The 19,829-nt window shown below is 37.8% G+C and overlaps 1 protein-coding gene and 1 non-coding gene across 2 annotated transcripts; one reads left to right on the top strand and one right to left on the bottom strand.

Annotated features, from left to right (window-relative positions):
- Nucleotides 1-2,193: 2,193 nt before the first annotated feature.
- On the bottom strand, nucleotides 2,194-11,513 carry LOC148726141 (uncharacterized). Its single transcript, XM_088729002.1, has 4 exons — nucleotides 11,366-11,513; nucleotides 4,400-4,486; nucleotides 3,499-3,898; nucleotides 2,194-2,734 (listed from the first exon to the last, which is right to left on the bottom strand). The coding sequence occupies exons 2-3, from the start codon at nucleotides 4,461-4,463 to the stop codon at nucleotides 3,501-3,503; spliced, it is 462 nt and encodes a 153-aa protein (XP_088585128.1). The 5' UTR covers nucleotides 4,464-4,486; nucleotides 11,366-11,513; the 3' UTR covers nucleotides 2,194-2,734; nucleotides 3,499-3,500.
- On the top strand, nucleotides 4,696-19,764 carry LOC111329802 (uncharacterized). Its single transcript, XR_015990143.1, has 3 exons — nucleotides 4,696-5,096; nucleotides 5,798-7,349; nucleotides 17,006-19,764. It is a non-coding gene; the product is annotated as an uncharacterized LOC111329802 (transcript).
- The last annotated feature ends 65 nt before the right edge of the window (nucleotides 19,765-19,829 follow it).

Below are 19,829 nucleotides of genomic sequence, written 5' to 3'. Positions count from 1 at the left end.
TTCATGTTATGTGATCTGTGTACTCCCGATAAGATTCTCCTCATCCTTCTATTTTGGCTACTTGCCGTAACGTTACGTGATCAATCAAGCTGTAATTCAACTTTTGGGCACGCAACCATTTTAGAGAGCAGATGCCTGTGAGCTATCAAAATTTACTCTCATAAAACAAGACCAAAACAGCAGCTCACACAAAATATTACTTTCCACGTGGCAGAATCAATTTTCGCATAAAGGTGCGTTGTAGAATGATTTCCTTTTGATGGTCCATGGAGCCTTTCAAGACAAAACCAATTTTTATATATCACTTAAACAAGACAGAGGTGCTCTCAAATATACAAGAGAATAGATGTTCAGACGAAATTACTAAAAGAAGGAATGGCCTAAAACCACCTACAACCATCTAAAACCACCTACAACCACCACCTAAAACCATCTAAAACCACCTACAACCACCTTCAGAATACTATTGGGTGACAATTTGTGACAATTTAAATACACACCGGAAATGTTGTCGCATGTCATTACCTACAATGAGCTACTGTAAGACCCCTGCAATGAAGTAAATGAAGATTTTAGAAAAAAGGCAAACAAAAAACAAAAAACAGGAGACTTGTGCATTAACGTAACGTGTTTGCTTTTTGTCTACTGAATAACAGGCCAAATGATAACAGAATTTCTAGCTTGGAGATAAATTTACGGTCTATCATAATGAGACATGTCCAATGACGATAATGATAATAGAATGCGAAAAACCTTTGCTTAAGATGTCTTTGAGGGTCTTATATAACAAGCCTCCCATAATTTTACACTATCATGAGAGGCTATGAGTCGTATTTGGCCAGTCAATACCTTTTACTCATTGATATTTTCGTACCAAAACCATTAATAAGGTCACTTATCACAGCGCCGCGAGACTATGAGATGTATTTGGCCTGCCAACACCTTTAACTCATTGATATTTTAGACAGCAAAACAAAAAAGACATCACACCATCATGGAGCTAGAAAGTCACACCACAATTTTTCGTAACACTCATAATAGCTCCTTGTCGATCATTGTAGCTCATTGCAGGTCATTCTAAATCATTGTAGATCATTTTAGGTCATTCCTTGTTAGCACAGTAGCTCATTGTAGGTCATTGGTCATTCCTTGTTTCAGTAACTACGTGTAAAAAATTCTCTTGGTGTTTTTCCCTGGTAATGACATGCGACAACATTTCTGGTGTGCATTTAAATTGTCACCCAATAGTATTCTGAAGGTGGTTTTAGGTGGTGGTTTTAGATGGTTTTAGGTCATTCCTTCTTTTAGTAATTACGGATCTTCAAACAGCTGACTTAAATTGTGGGATGGGAACCGTTGACACGACCTCGAGTCTTTTATTTCGAGTTCCAGACGAAATGTTGGGTCGAAGGTAATCTTCTGTGTTTGGAAACAAGAAAAGGTTGGAACAAAAGGACATCATGATCATATTACTGCTTTCGTTATTTAGACTGAGTGACTGACTGATTTTGATCGATGGACTGATTTGTGGATTGTTTGATTGAAGATATAATCTATCTTTATCTCATCGGCTGCTTTCTTAATCTACTTATTGATTTATTCCTTTGACTTAATTGATCTAATTCATAGATTGGTGGACTGATTGATTCATCAATTGTTACCGACTTTAATAGGTCGATTTATCTCCACATTGTTCAGCAATCCAATATTTTGCTAATTCTTCATTCATCTTTGTTTTGAAGAGCTACAAACAGGGAAACCTCCTTATGTTTCATCAGCTCTACGAAAACATTTGAGATGTTTTGTCCACGATCACGAAAAAAAGGGCACACCAACAGGCTTTCCTATGTAATCATATCTTGAATAAAATGAACATAAGCAAACTTATTTTCGAGACAGAAAAGCATGGAAAATAACGATTTAACATTGAAACCATGGGAATTAGTTTGGGGTGTCCTTTACACTAACTATTCAGTCCTGATTCTGGCGAGTAGGTACTTTGAAAGGCGTAGTGAATTTGCCATACTGACTCCCTCAACCAAAACCAAGAGAGGATAAACTTTATCCTTTCTTGTCAGAACCTTGGCACAGTTGAATCATTTTGAATTTTAACTGGCAAACCTACGGAAGCTGTTGAGTTTGTAAAAAGAAATCTGGCATTAGTTAAACATGCAATAGTAGCTAAAAAAGCCATTCTTGTTTGACTTAGACTATTTATTAATGTTGCACCAAATTTGCAATAAATGTTTATTGTAATTTACATGATATTTAACTACAAATTAAATTAAATGATTTCTCAAAATTCTGAGGCATTTCCACTTACTCCTCAGGGTGTCTGTTTAGATCCAACGGGTATATTTTGAAGATAATCGGTTTGTTTATAAAGATTAACAAACAAACACGTGGCTTGTCACCATGGACGGTGAGAAATTCAACGAAAGAAAACCTAATTTTTATCTACAACTTGCAAATATCTGGTTGTTCAACTATGATACAGTTGTATTATATGTTTTTGTAAAATCTTACTTTACAAGGTCACGTGTTGCCCATTACTGCAAAATGAAAAAGAAGCCCGAATTGCTAGGAAAAAAAGAAGAAGAAAAAAATATTTCATCGTAATCGAAGTCGTGTTGTCTCTACAATAATTGACAGCAATGGGTAAAGTATGAACATGCACTTGGACTGGATCACCAGAAAATCCGGAACCAGCTTGGCTATTTGCTTGGTTATTCGCCTGCAAAAAAAAAGTAGAATTCATGACTTCAAAATGACTCTAGTTAGACAGGTTTGGCATATAACATTTGGACTTTTTATGACGCCTTTGAACAACATGCGAACTGTCAGATTACGAGAGGCCATTTTATAATTGCCAAACATGAAATAGAGCAAGATCCCTCCATTTCAAGAAAGGAAAATCACCTTTTGTGGCCCACTTAAACAGCGCGCATGCTTCCCGAGAGTTCTGCAATATGATTAATTGCAACGTAAACTTAATTTTCAATTATCCATAAAAAATTTCAAAACTCATCAAAGATGCAAAATGCTACTAGACACTAACTCTACGTGGTCCTCTCCTAATTGGCTCCAAAGTTTGGTTCCTTTGCCAGTTTACGACCAAACCAAGGCATATTATGCATCTTAATGTGTATATGATGCATATTATTTCACCCGGCCATACTCTAGCGGTCCATTTTCGGTATGTAATTTACATTTGTCTGCCATCTTCTAGCTTCTGTCCCTATTAACAGTCTTTCAAAGAAATAAACGATGAAGTCTGCTCGTATGCCAAACGGCCCACGACGACGGAGCTAGCCCGGACGGGATGCTAGTGCATTGCAAGTTGTTTGTTAAGTTTCCTTGATAGATCTGCGGCGTCCATTTATACTCTTTAGTGGGTGTGGGGAGGGGGGAAAGAAGCTGTTAGAGTACTGCATCCTACCCAAAAATGATCTTTAAATATGCGCTTAAATGATAGCTTAAGTGGGTAACAATACTTACCATCACGAAACTGTTAAATGAAATGGTTGACTGATTCTTTCTTCTCCTGCAATGTCAACATCGCAGCCATAAGAGACCTCTCCATCCGATGTCTGCACGTCCAGTATTTGGAAATTCAATGTGCACCCACTTGAGCTAATGCTACCAAAGTAAATAATCCGACCGAGGAGACTACGTGGAAGGCTAGGATTGAACTTGATATCGGACATACTTGACCCAGAGACGGTGATGTATTTGTTAGCTATGTGGCCGCTGTCAACTGTCCCCCAGACAAACTCATCAAAGTTAGCCCAGTCCTGATCGTTTCCAAACTCAAACTCCCAGGTAAACGTTACTGAACCATTCACAGCAACGCTGGTTGTGACTGGAGGTGTCTTGGTAAACTTTGTGTCAGCATGGACTAAAAGAATGAAACAGCTAATTTTCAAAAAAAAATGACAAATGTGTAAACTACCCAGTTTACTGGGCTACAGTATATGCTCTGACTATTGCTCTGAAGTATTTTCACGCATTCTTCATGAATAACCAGTTGAGTCGTGCACGTGTATGTTAATTTTCAGTGATGTGTGATATAATACACAGTATGATCATCCCGCTTTATTCCTTCGCTGCAACTTTTCCAGTATAACAGACATTGGAACCTCATTAGCGGCTGTTTTCTCACCCGTATTATACGAGTTTTGTCGAGTAAACATGTTTTCTTTTAAGTTTAGGTGACGTTATTAGCTTAAATCCTTCTACTTCTTATTCAAGAAAATAAAACAAAGCGTAAGAAACAGGGTCAACCTCCCCTTTTCACCCTGAGACTGATACATTTTTTTCCGATACAATATAAAATCCTCGAAGAAATTTCGTTTTATTTCATCAACCCAAAACAAATAAGTATAGAAGGAAAACTTACGGCCGTAGCAAAGGCCATAGATAGAAAAGAGCAGAATAAGAGTGGCTCCCAATGTGAACGACATCTTTGTGCTAGTTTTTCAAATCTCTGCAAAATAAAAAAGAAAGACAATTAATTAAATGAGTCTCGGAACTTTCATAAAGTAATAAAAGTAAAGATCAATACTCCAACGTTCATTGGTCAAAACAAGAAATACGGGTGAATATTAGCATTGTCCATGACATAGACATCATGCCACTTCAGAACACGCACAATGCATCTTGTACTTTGAACCCGCGTCACATTGTACACTTTGAGCCCTCTGTGATTGCATTTCAAACAGAATAATTATATTCGTCTTTTATTGACACGACGGTCGCCTTTTGGATCACTTCATTCGCTTGTGTCGAGGATGATGGAAACCAGTTGCGTTCTTCGGAATGAAAGGATGTCCAAGATACTGGAAAGTGTGTGGGGGAATTAAGCTTTGAAAATCGTGCTTAGAGATGCAACAAAATAACCGGTGCTTCTGTTTAATACAACAAGAACGTTAGTCAAAGATTGCAAAATGGTTGCAATCCGTGGAGATCATGTAAGGACTTAGTGAAAATCATGCTGCTGGAAAAGACAGGGAAAATCCCCGTGCGAGATACTCGATGATGGAACTTAGAACTGACCTTACTTGAAGTTTTGAGATCACCATCTATTCCATAAAACGGCAAGTGTATAACTTGTGCTTGTATCTAAAGTAGCCTGTGTAAAATGTTGCAATGTTTATAGGATTCGTATTGCGAAAGAAATTTTAAACAAATTTTCCATATTTGGCAACCTTCCGAATAGAATTCGAAATCGCCCGGCGTGGGTTACAGCCTTTGTGAAATTTTGATTTGAATATTGTTGTGCGGTCTTGAAGTAAAAGACTCAGTCGAACATTCCGCCATTATTGTAACCAGGAATACTATACACTTTTCAAACTATCAATGGTGCTTTCTGTACTTGTCTTTTGCTCAGAAGTTTAGCCAGAGAGATCTTTCTGTTTTCTTCATCTGTTTACCAACAGAAGTACGTACATGCGGTCAAGGGGATGTTCAGAAAAAAAAAAAAAAAAAAAAAAAAAAGCATCTCTAAATCTACGTTACAAATGAAAGAAAAACGGGCAAGAATTTTAAACCGATGATTTTGAATGGAAGTTAATTAGCCTCTGTCAGTCATATAACCAGCATGTTTCGTGAAGTTCTGTAATGGCTAGTAGTGTGAGCATTTGTTCTTGTTTATGGGTGACCTCTACTACGCTATAGCTCTTGTGCATAAAGTCTGTAGCGGGGATATTCCCTGTAATCATAAAGTTAATATGTGTGCCATCTTACTAGTAATAATATTCGTAGTCAAATTCCAACTGCAATCTTTATTCTCCTGTAGATTCCTGCGTTCGTCATCACAAAATAATTAAAAGGTTTAAAAGTGTGACGGTGCTAGACATTTGAGATAACTCATCCAGCAAGGTTAGTCAACTTACTCTATCGTTTAAACGCAGAGTCGATTGATTCTGATGTACGTGCATGTCGGTCTACGAGTTGTTATGAAATCTTTGAAGTGATGAGCGTAAAGTCGAATTATTCATGGGCTTGAATAAGGTTACAATAGGGTCAGAACAGATAATTACAGTTTACTGAATTGAGACATCTAAATCTTAATGTCTTTGAATGTTTGATTGCTACTAAGAAAACATTTTTACGAGGTAGTTTGTCTTCTTTCTTCCTTTGTTTTGAGCTATGGTGATTTACGTTTACATGAGATTTTGTTACATGTTATTTTTGTTTTTGTTTTTTTTTCTTCGATTAATTTCAATAATTCTTGATATTTCATCTGTATACAGCTAAAAATTCTCGATCTCAGTGGCTGGCGCGAGATTTTCTCTTGTTCTCGTCTTGTGAGTTAGTAAAGTCGTTCCGTCTTCGATAACATTTTAGGAACTTGAAATGATGACTTCATCAATTTATCACATTTGCATCATCTTTCTGGTGAAAGCCTATTTCGATATTTCGGATCTAAAGATTTTCTTAGATAGCGACTAAATATTGCAAATGTTTGTTGCTGTCGTTGTTCCTTCAAACATCCTTACCCTTTCCCCTACCCCCTCCCCCTCTCCCTCCCCTTCCCTCCTCCCCCTCTCCCTCTCCCTCCCCCACCCCCCTCCCCATCCTGAAATCTTAATTTAGACGCGGCAGATTTTTTTTACTCAAGTGTTTTGTGCTTAGTGCTGAGATTAACGAACAAAACGTGACTGAAATCCATCGTGTACACGTGACACTCCGCTTTACTGTTAGCACAAATGCGGGAGATCAACAAACACAAGTTTCCTTGAGGTCATTTACAATAAAAAATGTGGGTGGTCTAAAATTTGAATCCCACAGGTTTTTAATTACCGTATACTTTCTCAACACGGGATCCTGACTGATCACATTTTGATCGTTGTTCACGGCTGTATGTATTTCATTTCTTGCTCTTTTAACGAGGAATTTTGTTGATACATTCTTCATTGACTTCATGCTGCTTAGCAGTATGGGGATTATTTATTTTGGCTCAGGATCATTTCCCGTTAAGCTTGTTACCTTGTCTTTGTCGACATTTAAAAGTATAAACCTTTCTTGGTGGTCGTTCGTAATTGCAAGGAATGCCTGGAGACCTCTCTGACACAAGCCTTCGTACTCTTCCTAAACAAACCACCGCTTCGTCTGAAGTGGTGTTTTGCTACTGTTTCAAATGTTGTTTTGAATTTTATTATCCAAATACAGCATCACAATCAATATTTTTGGCCGACATGACATTGACCTATAAATATCTTAGACAGAAACATTATTTGAAAGATGTGTTCCTGAAATGATAGACCTCGCACTATTCAAGTTGTTTCGGGATGTATCTAGTTCCCTTCTCGCACATTTGGAGCGACCGGATGTAGACAGCATGAATGGTATGTGATGTTTAGAGTCCTCCACAGGGCTCAAGATTATCATGTTTAGTTACTGAACAAAGTTTGATAAATTTTTGATTAGAAGGGTTTAGTATCAAGCGAGACTTGACCTGAAAGAGACAAAATCTTGACTTTTCTTGTTCTGTAATTGTTTGCGCAACTTGCGAACAAACACGCACACGCGATCTTCAGCAAGGGCTTTGCTTCCGCGCTGGAGGTTTTCTCGAGCGTGGCTAATCCTCAAAAAGCAATAAGAAGATATGTCCAAAGGCTGCAGTATAAGGTGCTCCTATTAAAACTGAGGATTAAAATTTTCTTGATCAAAGTACTGGATAATAATATTGCAGGATGACACGAACTCTTCCAAAAAAAAAAATAATAATCGTCTGCTTTCCGTCCAACTTCCATCATTTGTCACACCAGATGGCAGTTGCGAAATCCAATAATTCACTCTTTTTACTTCGCATGGTCTCTGCTCGAGAAATATTTCTGTGACAGATTTTACTTTTGCCGCGACAAATACTGAGAAGCTTCTTTAAATTCGTTTTCAAGCGGACAATGTAGTATAGAGTACGTTCGTTTTCGACCGTACTTTTGCTCTCATGGACAATGTACCCTCTAGCTAAACTGGAAACTGAAGAAACGGTCCTAAATGAAATCATTGTGATGCTTTTGTTGTGCGTGAGGGCAGCCTTGTGGGAGGAGTCGGGGGCGGGGACAGTCTTGATCACGCAACGAATGGATTCGAATTACGAAATCGGTTGAACAGAATTACGGTCAGATTAATTTTATACAACAAATTCAAGTTTATAAGGATGTACGTATGCTCGAGAATCTTCCTTTTCGAATTTTCTTTGTATTTAGACAAATAGGAGGAAGACGAAAGAACGATATATTCTACTTTTGGTTTAATGAAAGAACGAAGGCCAAAATTTAAGGCTTCTTGAAATTCGTTTTCAAGCGTACTTTTTGCGCTCGTGGGCGATGTACTCTATAGCTAGACTGAAGACTAAAGAAACGGCCTCAAATGAAATCATTGTACTGTTTTTATCGTGCTTGAGGTCAGCCTTGTGGGAGTAACCGGGGGCGGGGACGGAATCAAATAACGCAACGAATGCAAATACACAGATTGAGTTTATACTACAAATTCAAGTTGTTATAGGCCTTTAAATGCAATGATATCCTCGTTTTTTTAAATTGCTTTGTATTAAGACAAGTTAGAGGGCGAAGTAAAATGGCACCACACGATATATACTCAAAAACGTCATCTCAAAAACGCTTTCTACTCGTAAAAAAAGCTCTCGCTCTAAAGCATCGCTTAATTCATAAGACGAAAAGCCAGGCACATCATCTGCAAAATTTATGGAATCGTTCTCGTGCTCTTTAAGAATCGTGAATTCCTATTGGCTTGCACCGCCCCCCGAGATACTGTGATGCCTTGTTGCAAGGGTGTGAATCTCTCGCTTCATAAACGTTGTAAACGATTTTGTGGTACGAATCAGTTCAGAAAAAGCGTAAAAGACTCGCTTAACGTAACTTAAAGTTAAAATTCAGTGTCAAAATAATGGAATTCTTATCTCACCTAATCATCAAAGCTTTCTTCCTTCGACATTTACAGTCGGCACACTCAAGAGTGAATATTCTTTTACAAACATCAAGTCTGCACGTTTATTGTCATTTGTTTCTTTCAGGTTCATCTCTTGATCTCTTTGATAATATAGCAGCAGTATTTGTCTGGAGACATGCTGTGTTCTGTTGAGCGTGTGGATTCTTGCTGCTGGGGGAGTATCGGGGGCGTGTACGACTCAGATAGATTGCGTTACAAGCACAATGAAAACATGCTACTATCTTCGACTTATCAAAAAATGTAACCCTTGTAATTATTGATTGAATGAGTTTGAGCACTTATCAGTAATTCAAAGATTTTTATGTAGAGACTAGTACAAAAATGATTTGAGTAACAGTATGAGTTTGGGGCTGATTGCAGCGATTCAGCCCAGAATATTGTCATTTTTTGCATTGCACTGCAATCATTCATTAAAACTTACCCGTTGATATTTTGCCAAGGTTATTCGTAGATGAATCATTGAGTTCTCAACTTAGCAGACGAACGCAGCGAATAAAGAATCATTGCATTAGGCTAAAGGCTGATGAGTGGAAACTTTGTAAGTGAAAAAAGGGCTTCCTGCCTCATACATTGCTGGAAAAAGATTATAAAATGTAAGCCATAACTACTTGTAATGAAACCCGAACAGTGGACCATTAATTTTGTAATCTTAACGGATTTCTTTTCTCTTTTTGATCATTTATTATGGAACATTTGGCACCTTCATCGGAAAACTCTCGCATAACAATTAATCCCAGAGAACCAGACATAAAAAATCCAATAACCTCACAGAGGTTTATACTTAAGCTTCATGCGACGAAAGAGTCCTTTTGGCTTTTCGAGGGTTGAATCAACACGTTCTACCGTGGGGTTAACGTTTTGAGCCACCGAAATACGGTTGGAACTCAAAACATTTTACAGTGCTTTCTGTGGGAAAGATGCCAATATCAACCTTCTAGAGGGCTGTGAATGAAAGCTCTGGAATGGAGATGTTAAACATGTTTGTGATGACTGTTTTTAATGCAGCAACTTGACATTTGTGTATCACTGAAACAGAGAATACAGACACGACCTTACAGGAATCTGACCACAAGCATACTTCTGGGTCTGTGGCTTCATCGTCGTCTGCAAATGCAACCTACTAGTACACTGCACAACTGCTAAGATAAACAACGCCACCATCAATGTAGTTATTTTTTTTGTATTTCCATAACGGGAAAATCACTGCGGCAAAATTCTTAGTTAAAGAACTCAAGCGTTTAGAGAGGCCAAGTCGTAATCTACTTACTTCGCAATATACATGATTTAGGTGGCTCTGATGGCTACAACATACGTCACAACTACAAGAAAAGTTGGACAATATTTGATTTGGGACATGTTTAAATTACAATGCCCTGTCTTATTCGATTCAGTCTGTGAAAGGAAAAGGCTTCCTGTTTGGACAAAGTAATGTCAACAAGATCTCTTTATTTTGGTCTTACCAGAACCATGGTTTTAGACTCAACACTCTTTAAATGTCATGGAGATGATTTTGTATTTAATCGAATCAAGTTCATTTTAAATGGTGGGATCGGCTTCCTACAGGCTTATAAACAACACTCCCTCGTGATAATCGCAAGTTCACAGCTGCTACAGGCGAAAATACATACACATTTATTTTCAAAATATAGGAAACTATAGAACAGGATGGATTGAGACCATACGAGCTCGCACAAAGACCTATAGCTAACAAATTTTAACATACTCTCTCCGAGGAGTGAGGTTTCCTTACTAAAATATTCCCAGTTTATTTCCAGTCTACTTGTACCAAAAAAGACAAAGTTCTCTTTTCCTAACACACCCAGTGATTAGATTGTTCCTCTTTATTGTTTAATCAAACCACGACAATAGAAAAGGTCTTTAAAGTCTAACCAACGGCACAAAAAGACATGTTGTAATAACAAACGGTTGCCTAAAAATCTAACCTTTGAATTTTGCATGTTTTTTTGCTTCCGAGCCGATACGAATGCTCTACGCACTGACAAGAGTTGGCGTTGTCATTGTTGTGATTGATTTCAATTGGTCTTTGGAGGAGGAGGTTCTGGAGGCGTTGTACCAACCACTTCATTATAATTCAAGTGTTACACTGATACAGTAACCTTTCTTTGATGGTCAAAAATCTTCTCAAGTTCGAACCATTACGCAAAACGGTATCCACGAATATTTGTGCGCCTTTTTAGTTAAAATCTTTTTTATTTTATGAAACTGAGAAGAAAAAGGATAAGGCGTGTGCAACGTAGCGAGATCATGGCATTACTTTTTAGTTGCCACGGAGCAGTGCGTGAACGTACAAACAAAAGTAGGAAAGAATCCTTTGAAACTAGTAAACGCATGAACAAATTAAACAGAGACAAAAATAAAGACTGCTTACCCTCAAGGTTGAAAGTTGCTTGTTCTTTTAGTGGTCCAGAAGCTGAACGAAATTACCTGTTGTTGTTGTTATTACATCCGTATTTATTCGTTTTGGAGGCGTAGCTGGAGGCGGGGTCATATCGCATTACCCAATAATATGTCTCGACTAACCGGTCCTCTAAAATCCACTTCCTTTTCCATGATTGGCCAAATTGAGTTAAACAACAAAATTCCGGTTTTTCCAGAAGGATCTTGTTTTTGTTATCAATACCTATCTGCCTTTTGTTTTATCAATAATATTTCAAAATTAGTTTGCAAGTTAATACGCGAAATGAACGGCACTTCCGGAAACGGCGGCATCTCCGAAACCGCAAGCAGTCACAGCTTTCCGCGTAAATATTTTGGCTCGATAACAGAGCTTCTAGAACATTTGCTTCTTGTATTTCTCGTAAGCACAAACAAAACTATATTTCTCGTGACGTTTTTTCTTTTTCAGATTGGTAAAGCGAGTTAATCAAGGGCGTTCCCTTATATCAAGGACGTAATTTCCGCTAGGTATGATGCAAGGACCTCACAGGGGAGCTTTATGGGGGATGAAAGAAACTCGCACACGTTGATATCCTCATCATATTTCTTCCAAAGTTACAATAAGGAAAACTGTGCGTTTATTTGATTAGAATTTATTTCAGCTTTTGCATACCAAAGAACTAACCAGAACTGACCTTTACCTTATAAACCCATCTTGGCCTTCACGATTTTAGCTAAGAATGGCCTCGGCGGGAGGGGGATCTAGGAAATTGCTACAAACAGTGGGTAAATTTCTTTTCAACGTTATTCTGTTAGCGTTTGCCAGCCTCCGTGTAGCAATGATAGTGTATCTGGTCTCACACAAGTACTTCGATGACTTATTAATTCCAAAAAGGGCAAAAACAAATGAGTTTCGCTGGTCATGTCCTGATTTCTTCACAAAATTGCATTGTGCTGAAAAATTTGTTGCAGTGGTATAAATGTGGTTTACTATCTACATGTAGTGAGGTAAAATGTTCGCCACACAATCTTACTTATCCTAAGAAGAGCGCCAAAGCAGACATCCTCGATTTTTAGCGTTTCTTGTCGTAGAGGTGCACCATTTGCCCCACGAAGGTAAGGCGGCCCTACCCTAAACTGCCCCCTCCCCCCCTCCGGCAAATCTCCTACATAATTTATAAGGAGAGGAGATGTCACAATCCGGATTTGCTGTTTAAGGTTAATCTTAATGTATGTCAAGTAGACCTGTGACGGGAAGTGACCCTTAACATAACGTTGGTTTTCCATGTTGTTCTAGTTCTTTTTAATGCATTTCATATTACAGTATTGTTATTATCAGCGTTTTGATATTTTATTTTATTTCATATGTTGTCCCAAAAACTCAACTAGAGGACGAAATTGTAACGTAATTATATAAAAGTGCCTTTATTTTTACGATTTTTTCGCAGAACACACCTCAGTGTCAAACGACAAACCACTAATCTTGAAATTGTCGTCTGATAAGGTGAGAAAACACGCGAGAGGAAATTACTGGCCAAATCAGGAAAAGCGAATAGATTAGCGCAGATTACGAGTCCCCAACATGTAAAACGAATAATTTTTATATTATCAGACGTGGCTGACCACAAATGAGCGTACACGACGAAATAAAGAACAAAAAAACTGAGGAAATGTAAATGAAAGTTGTCATTGGCGACATAACTCTTTGTGATGCAAGGATTGTTACTGGTAGATATGGAGCCAAGTTTTTTTAACTGTAAAAAAAAAAAACCCTTGGTACCTAGAGCTTCCTGAAGCATGGACTTGAACTTGACATTAGTATATCACCACATAGGACACCCAGAGATTCCGACTAATGCGATGAAAAATTTAATTAGTCGCAATCTGAAACTTGCTGGTATCAATTTTAGTATTAAATCTCAAACGCTTACGGGTACACTGAGTTCCTTTCCGAGAATTTAATCCACTCCTAAGAAAACAGCATGCACTAAATGGCTGGAAAACGGAAATCAGGAATGAAAATCGTCCTGAAAACCCTCTGGTGTTTCCTTGTTGGTTATTTTTTTTTCTCTAGGGTCTTAGAGTTTTGCAATTATTTGCCAGATTACATCGACTTAAGTATTTCATAGCATGCAGAGTTATTTCAAAAACAGGTTTACTCAGCCCATAATCTCGCTACTGATTTTATTGAGCTGTAATCACTAATCAACATACGGTGATCGGTATTTCTGAGGGTCATAGTTAAAAAATTTACCTTGACTTTTGAACTTCCCTAAGAACAGGCGTAAATAAAAACAACAGAGCATAGAAAGCTTCCAACACTTGCACGCCTGTTTCCCTCTCCGGATAGAGACTTTTAATCTACTTAATTTATTAACCACCCATTTGTCGCAATAGTTGTCGCAATATGTTCTAAAAGAGTTGAAACGGAAGTTATGAAGGTAATGTGCTGATTTCTCAAAAACTCCCTGCATTTGCACGCAGATTGTTTTGCGACGATAAGAGTTCATAACCACGTCCCAAAACGGAACGATTTTACTTTCTCTTTTGACGAGACAATCCGCTTCTATTTATTTGGAGTTTACGTGAATACTGAAGATAACGCTAGATTTTTTTTTTTTTTAGTTCGCGTGGCATGGTAATATTAGGAGAGATAAATCCCTCAGTTATGAAATATGAATTGCTTCAAGGATTTAACCAGATTATCATTAATTTTTCAGACGACTGGTGAAATGAACCGTCGTCTGTCAGAATATTGAATTCTCTGCTCGGTAAATGCCAAGGCGATTTACAGTAGATACTTGGCGATGATTAGATTAAGTAAAGGAAATTATGCGGTCCTCCTCGAATCTCATCTTACAGAGATGAATTTCACACCAGATGCTTATTGTCAATAGCCAATAATGTTACCCAAGTGGTTTCAGCTTTAAGTAGTTTATCATTCCAGTGCGTCGTAATTGCGTGTTTAATTCCATAAACCAGCGAGATGTTTTTGTCATCACTAAGGTTCGAGGGCTCACCATGCACATAACTCTATAAAACTAGGGAAAAAACCCTTCGTAGAGGTTTTAAATTGAGCTTGTTTCGTAAAAGCTTCTGTTCAAAGATTTTTCTATAGTTGCGTGTGTACAAATCTAAGTAGACAAAGCTAAGTAGCTTTAAGTTCCTGGCTCAACCACTTACGTCAAAGGACGGTCGGAATCAATTAAGCCGGAAACGTTTACATACTTCTGCCCTTTGCTTTTGCCGTCAGTTCCTCTTAGATAAACTCACTCTATTCAGCGTAGTCATTCCATAGTTTGATTCCTTGGCTCAAAGGAGATTCATGTTTGGGAATGTATTTTTAAAAAACCACTTGCAATTTTTGTTTGAGATGAAAAAGGTGGAGATAACAGATAAAAATCGCCATTCCGAAAGCGGTTTTTATTATATTAGATGTTATAAAAACAAAAAGCTTCCCGGCTCAGCTAAGAGGGTTACGGAAATTTGCGACAAGCAAATGCAGACAAATATTATCCTGCCGGAAAGGTACATGGCCAAGCTGGGATGAAATAGTACGAACAGGAATAAAGCATCAGTGTCAAAAATCATACTACTACTTATTTAACCGCTTAAATCGTGAAAACAATATGACCTGACTTAGATTATTGACACTCTACTTTTGCAATCGCGATCATGTCGAATAGCACACTCATTTTATCCCCGATACGTTTACATTAACCTCTCTTCGACTGTGTAAAGTTGCACTCTGTTTTTATGATTGCATAACATTGAATGGAGCCGGAAAGGCGGCATTTTACCGAACTGCTCTTAAAATTTAGATTTCCCTTTTAAATATTTCCATAAAAGTGACTACGTGGATGTTATTTGTCCATTAATATTGCCATTGATAGATGTTTTTATCAGCCAATAAAACTGTGTGATACACGCACGTACATCGTACTTCGTTTCCGCATTAATTTTGGCCGATATTTTCTCGCTCTTCTCCGTTTCTCTTTTGTTCTCCAGTTTCAGGTTTTTTTCAACATTAGAAAGTTGACTCAATCTTTTTCTTTTCATTCTGAGTCAGAATGAAAACATTCATGACTTTCGACTTCACGACTTCCCCATACGGTGTATCCACATCCCCATGTGTCCCCCACGTGTCCCCTCCCACGCCCTTTCTCCGCCCTGTTCCCCGCCTCCGGGTTTGCTCTGCTTCGTGTTGTCATTGGTTTATGAATTTCGCGCCACACTATCAACCAATCAAATGCGACGCCTGGCTACCCACGTTTTCCCGCGCTTCAGGCTCTCAGCCTAATTTTGAGTTGTGTTATCTTCTTATTGGAAGTATTCAATAATTTAATTTTGGTTTTTCAACTATCAATAGAAATTTGCTTTGTAGAAAGCTGATATCAACTTTAAATGTCTCTTTTATATCCAGTTTTCACACATTCTTTTCGAAACCTATTCCTCAATATATAGGAAGTCTGCGTTTCGATTTTTCTGTGTTATCTGCTCGATACATAAAAGTAGAGCGCAGTATATGTTGAGTTAGAAATATACAACGACTACGCTTTCATCCCTACAAATCTGTTTCGTGAAAGCCACCCCAATTTGAACATAAAAGCAAAGCTTTGTAATGCCTAAGAGCTATATCTAAGTGCAGACAGTACTGTTTCGGCCTGCTGGGCCTCATCTAGGCATTTATAGATTATGCTAGCATAATTTTTGGCATAATTTGAGCAAACTGGCATAATTTCTGCCAAGTAGCAATGCTAGCATAATTTGCGCATTTTGATAATTATCAGATCATTTTTGATGCCATTATTTGATAATTTTTTGTCTCTAGTCCCAAGCTCTTGGTGACCTTAATCGATATTTAAAGTTTTAGTTAAACTAGTAGCATTTGTAGTTCACTGTGAAGCACTGAGCCCGGGTCTAACCTGAACCACATGTTTATTTGAAATTCATTGTGGATTTGTTGCGTTTCTTTCCTGTAGACGAACGGCTTCTAGTTAAAAAATATCTATTTTGGACTTATTTGCATTTTTTCAAAGAGCGTAATTTAAAAAAACGGTGGCATAATTTGGAAAAAAAAGAGCATAATGTTAGCATAATTTGGCCAAAAAAAAAAAGCAATGCTACTAGCATAATATGCCACTTTTACTAGCATAATCTATAAATGCCTAGCCTCATAAGAGCAGTGCAGTGTAGTGCATTGCAGGGCCTCATCAATGTAAATATATATATTTAAATAAATTAAATATATATATATACAAATAAAAGATTATTATTCACCTATTTTTATCTTTTATTCATCGTTTTTATTCCTTAATCATATGTATTGATACCGTCACACGTACTTTTTCTATATAACAAACTCATGAAATGTATTAATTTGAATTTGAGAATGATGGCATGGAGCGGTCGAAACGTCATTCTTTAATATCGCTGGTATTTATCCTTAATTGATTGTTAGTTAACAGCAGAATTTCGGGCGATTCTTCAGTCAGTTTCTTGTGTCAGTTTTTGCTGGTGTCCATTCTCAATCATGAATGTGGAGAGGACTGAATGCTATGCTTACATATAGCAACCCAACCATACGTTTCGCAAACCATTACAGAACTTAATCAAATCTTGTTATTGACAGGTGCCATTCAAAGAATACTATATGACGCCATTAGGGCTGGATGGATTTACAGCAAATATAATTAGTCCTTGTTCCACAGCTCCAGACCAGATTACATTTCATGAGAGTTCAGTAGGAGACCTGAACGACGAGCTTCCTTTGAAAGTACCTCTAGTTGCTGCAGATGAACTGCCTGACGACACTCCGCTGACCGTTGAAATAGCCGTTGCCAATGACGCAAGCATGGTCAAACGATTGACTGTGATATCGTTTATGGCGTGTCAGATGGAACCAAACTCGTTAGAATTGAAATTGAAACAAGGAATATTTCTACAATTGTTCTCCATGCTTTCGTATTGACTTGAAGTCTAGGGAGACCAAAACAAGCATAAAAGCATTTGCTCGGTCCCAGTACTTCATGCCTACGGAAAGCGCCTTTCCAGATCAGTTTGTGTTCACGTTGAAGTTGGATAAACCTTGGAGCTCGTGTTTTATCCCACAGTACGGCTTTACTAACACAGCAGAGAACCATCGTACCTCGATGCGACTGAAGTTCAGCAAAGGTCTTATTCTTCAAGTTTATAATGACAGAGCTTACGAGAAAGTTGGTATCAAGTACCTCAAGGTCACCATTATGAAAACAGAATAAAGGAGAAAACTACCACTTTTTCTTATCGATGTTACGAACGATCCAAATAAATGTTAGTCAAGACAAGAACATCCTGAGTTTTTCTTGTCGTTGTTGTAGAGTATTTTAATTTTATACCTCTCGCATAACCTTAACTTTAATTCAATTTTCTAGAATGTTAGATGAAGTAGCAGCCATCCAGCTAGCGTCGGTTAGCGGGTTGTTCGCAACCTCCAAACATTGGTATGAGAATCAGCCTCCGGGACAGATCACTCCCGTACTCCATGTGAATCAAAATTTTTCGTGGCCAGTATTTGATTTATTTTTAGTATTCTTTTCCGGCCTCGGCCGTGCCATTGATTGGGGGACTGATGACCTCGTAGAATTTATACACATTGCCCGTTACTTTACTAGTCCGCGTTTTACTAGTCCGCGCTTTACTAGTCCGCGTTTTACTAGTCCAGTCCAGTCCAGTCCGCGAAATACCATATGCCATTACTTGATGGTTCATGAGCAGTTCTTGAGTCATGTCTTTCGGGGCCCCTTTCCGGATAATTTTTGCTCTTTGTTTGAAGAGAATCAGCTTTGCGAAGTAATATTTACTTTGAAAATAATAAATTAACTTTCTCTGGCCCGTAGCCTTTTAGTTCAAGCGTCGCGCGAGTACGAAGAAGTTTTTATTTTTGACGATCTATTGTCAGCAGCAAGCGTAGTCCACTTAACGACCGCTTGATTGGGTTAGGGCTGAATTAATAGTTATGAATTTAAAAAAAAAAATAGTTATTTTGTATTAGATAGTTGAGTCTTGCATGTAATCTTTCCCTTACCGTACGCATCGAGGACGATGCTTAATTTAGGCGGGGAGGAATGTTGTAGAGTATTTTAAAGGATTGCTATTTTGAGTATTTTTAGGTTTACCTTTTGTTTTGTTAAGTCTCGCTTTTTGCCTCGACATGTTGTTTTTGTAGTTCTTTTGCCTTGACCTTATGTTTCTAGTATGTACTTAAACTATTCTTAGTCCACGGATTTTTCTTGTTACCTTGTTAGACCTAATAATCGCTTGTTGTGGTTGGAAATGGCTACTTTTGTAGGTGGTCGTGTTTGTGTGGTAAAGTTGACCTTGAGTTTTACCCACGCCAAGGATCCTGTTTGTGTATACGATTCTTGCGCGCAGCCTTGCTGTTAGCATTTGATTGGTTCTGTAATGTTGGCCGGATACTTTAGAGGGAGCTCCTCGATTTCCCCCTTGCAAAGTAAAAGAATATACAATGAAAGTTCTCACGGTCAACCAACCCAAACATGTCCACCATTTTCCCTACTTAATGCGTAGAGATTAATAGTTGCTAGTTGTGCTAGTTGCTAGTTGCTAGTTGCTAGTTGCAGTAACCCGTTGTGGTAGTTGTAGCAGTTGTAATAGTAGTTGCAGAAAGAGAAGAGAGAAGCTTTAAGAAAAGAAATCGTTAAAGGGCTAGACCAGAGTCTCAGTACCTCTCGTTAATTTGTTAAGCGAGTCGCCTAACACGCCCCCAACATCTTTAAAAACTTTGTTGTTATTAACATAAAATAAACTTGCCGCTTTCTCTCGGAAAAAAAAATTATGGGACGTTACTATTAATTTGTATATTACTTTATCTCTGTTCCTTTTACCGAAGTTCCCGAGTATTATCCAGGTAAATGAAGATACTGGGGTATTTTAAATCTCTGTATAAAAGATACTGGGGTATTTTAAATCTCTGTATAAGAGACGCCTTCAGACTTTCTTAATTATATTGTACAAGAGCTTGTTTTTTAACCGCTATCCAGGCTATCTAAAGAATATGTTTATTTTCCGGTCTGTATCCTATAATCTACGCGGAAATTATATTTTGTCTCTACCGTCTACAAAAACTACTACTTATGGTCTTCACTCCTTTTCATATATGGCTTCAAAACTATGGAACTCTCTTCCGGACTCTTTTAGAACGTCTGACTTTTCTGATTTCAAGCGCAAGATTCTACAGTATGACTCTTTCTCATAGTTAAATTTTAGAATGTTACAATTTTACATTTTACATTTTAGTAGTATTTAGAATTATACTTGTAACTCGAAGATACTAGCTTATTCTTTAGCTACTCCAAATTCGAGATTAAATAAAGTATATGTATGTATGTATGTATGTATGTATGTATGTATGTATGTATGTCGGGTCTCCCCATTCCCCTACTTTCGTGTTATGA

Source organism: Stylophora pistillata, chromosome 7, assembly GCF_964205215.1.
Source record: "Stylophora pistillata chromosome 7, jaStyPist1.2, whole genome shotgun sequence".
Classification (NCBI taxonomy): domain Eukaryota; kingdom Metazoa; phylum Cnidaria; class Anthozoa; order Scleractinia; family Pocilloporidae; genus Stylophora; species Stylophora pistillata.
The sequence above is the reverse complement of the archived record's forward strand: the minus strand, read 5'-3'. Positions and strand labels throughout refer to the sequence as shown.

Bases quoted from the DNA above. Each gene is read 5' to 3' on its own strand.
- LOC148726141 (XM_088729002.1), bottom strand. From the start codon at position 4,463: ATGTCGTTCACATTGGGAGCCACTCTTATTCTGCTCTTTTCTATCTAT. The intron at 3,899-4,399 runs GTAAGTTTTCCT...TCATTCTTTTAG, and splicing joins CTATGGCCTTTGCTACGGCC to TCCATGCTGACACAAAGTTT.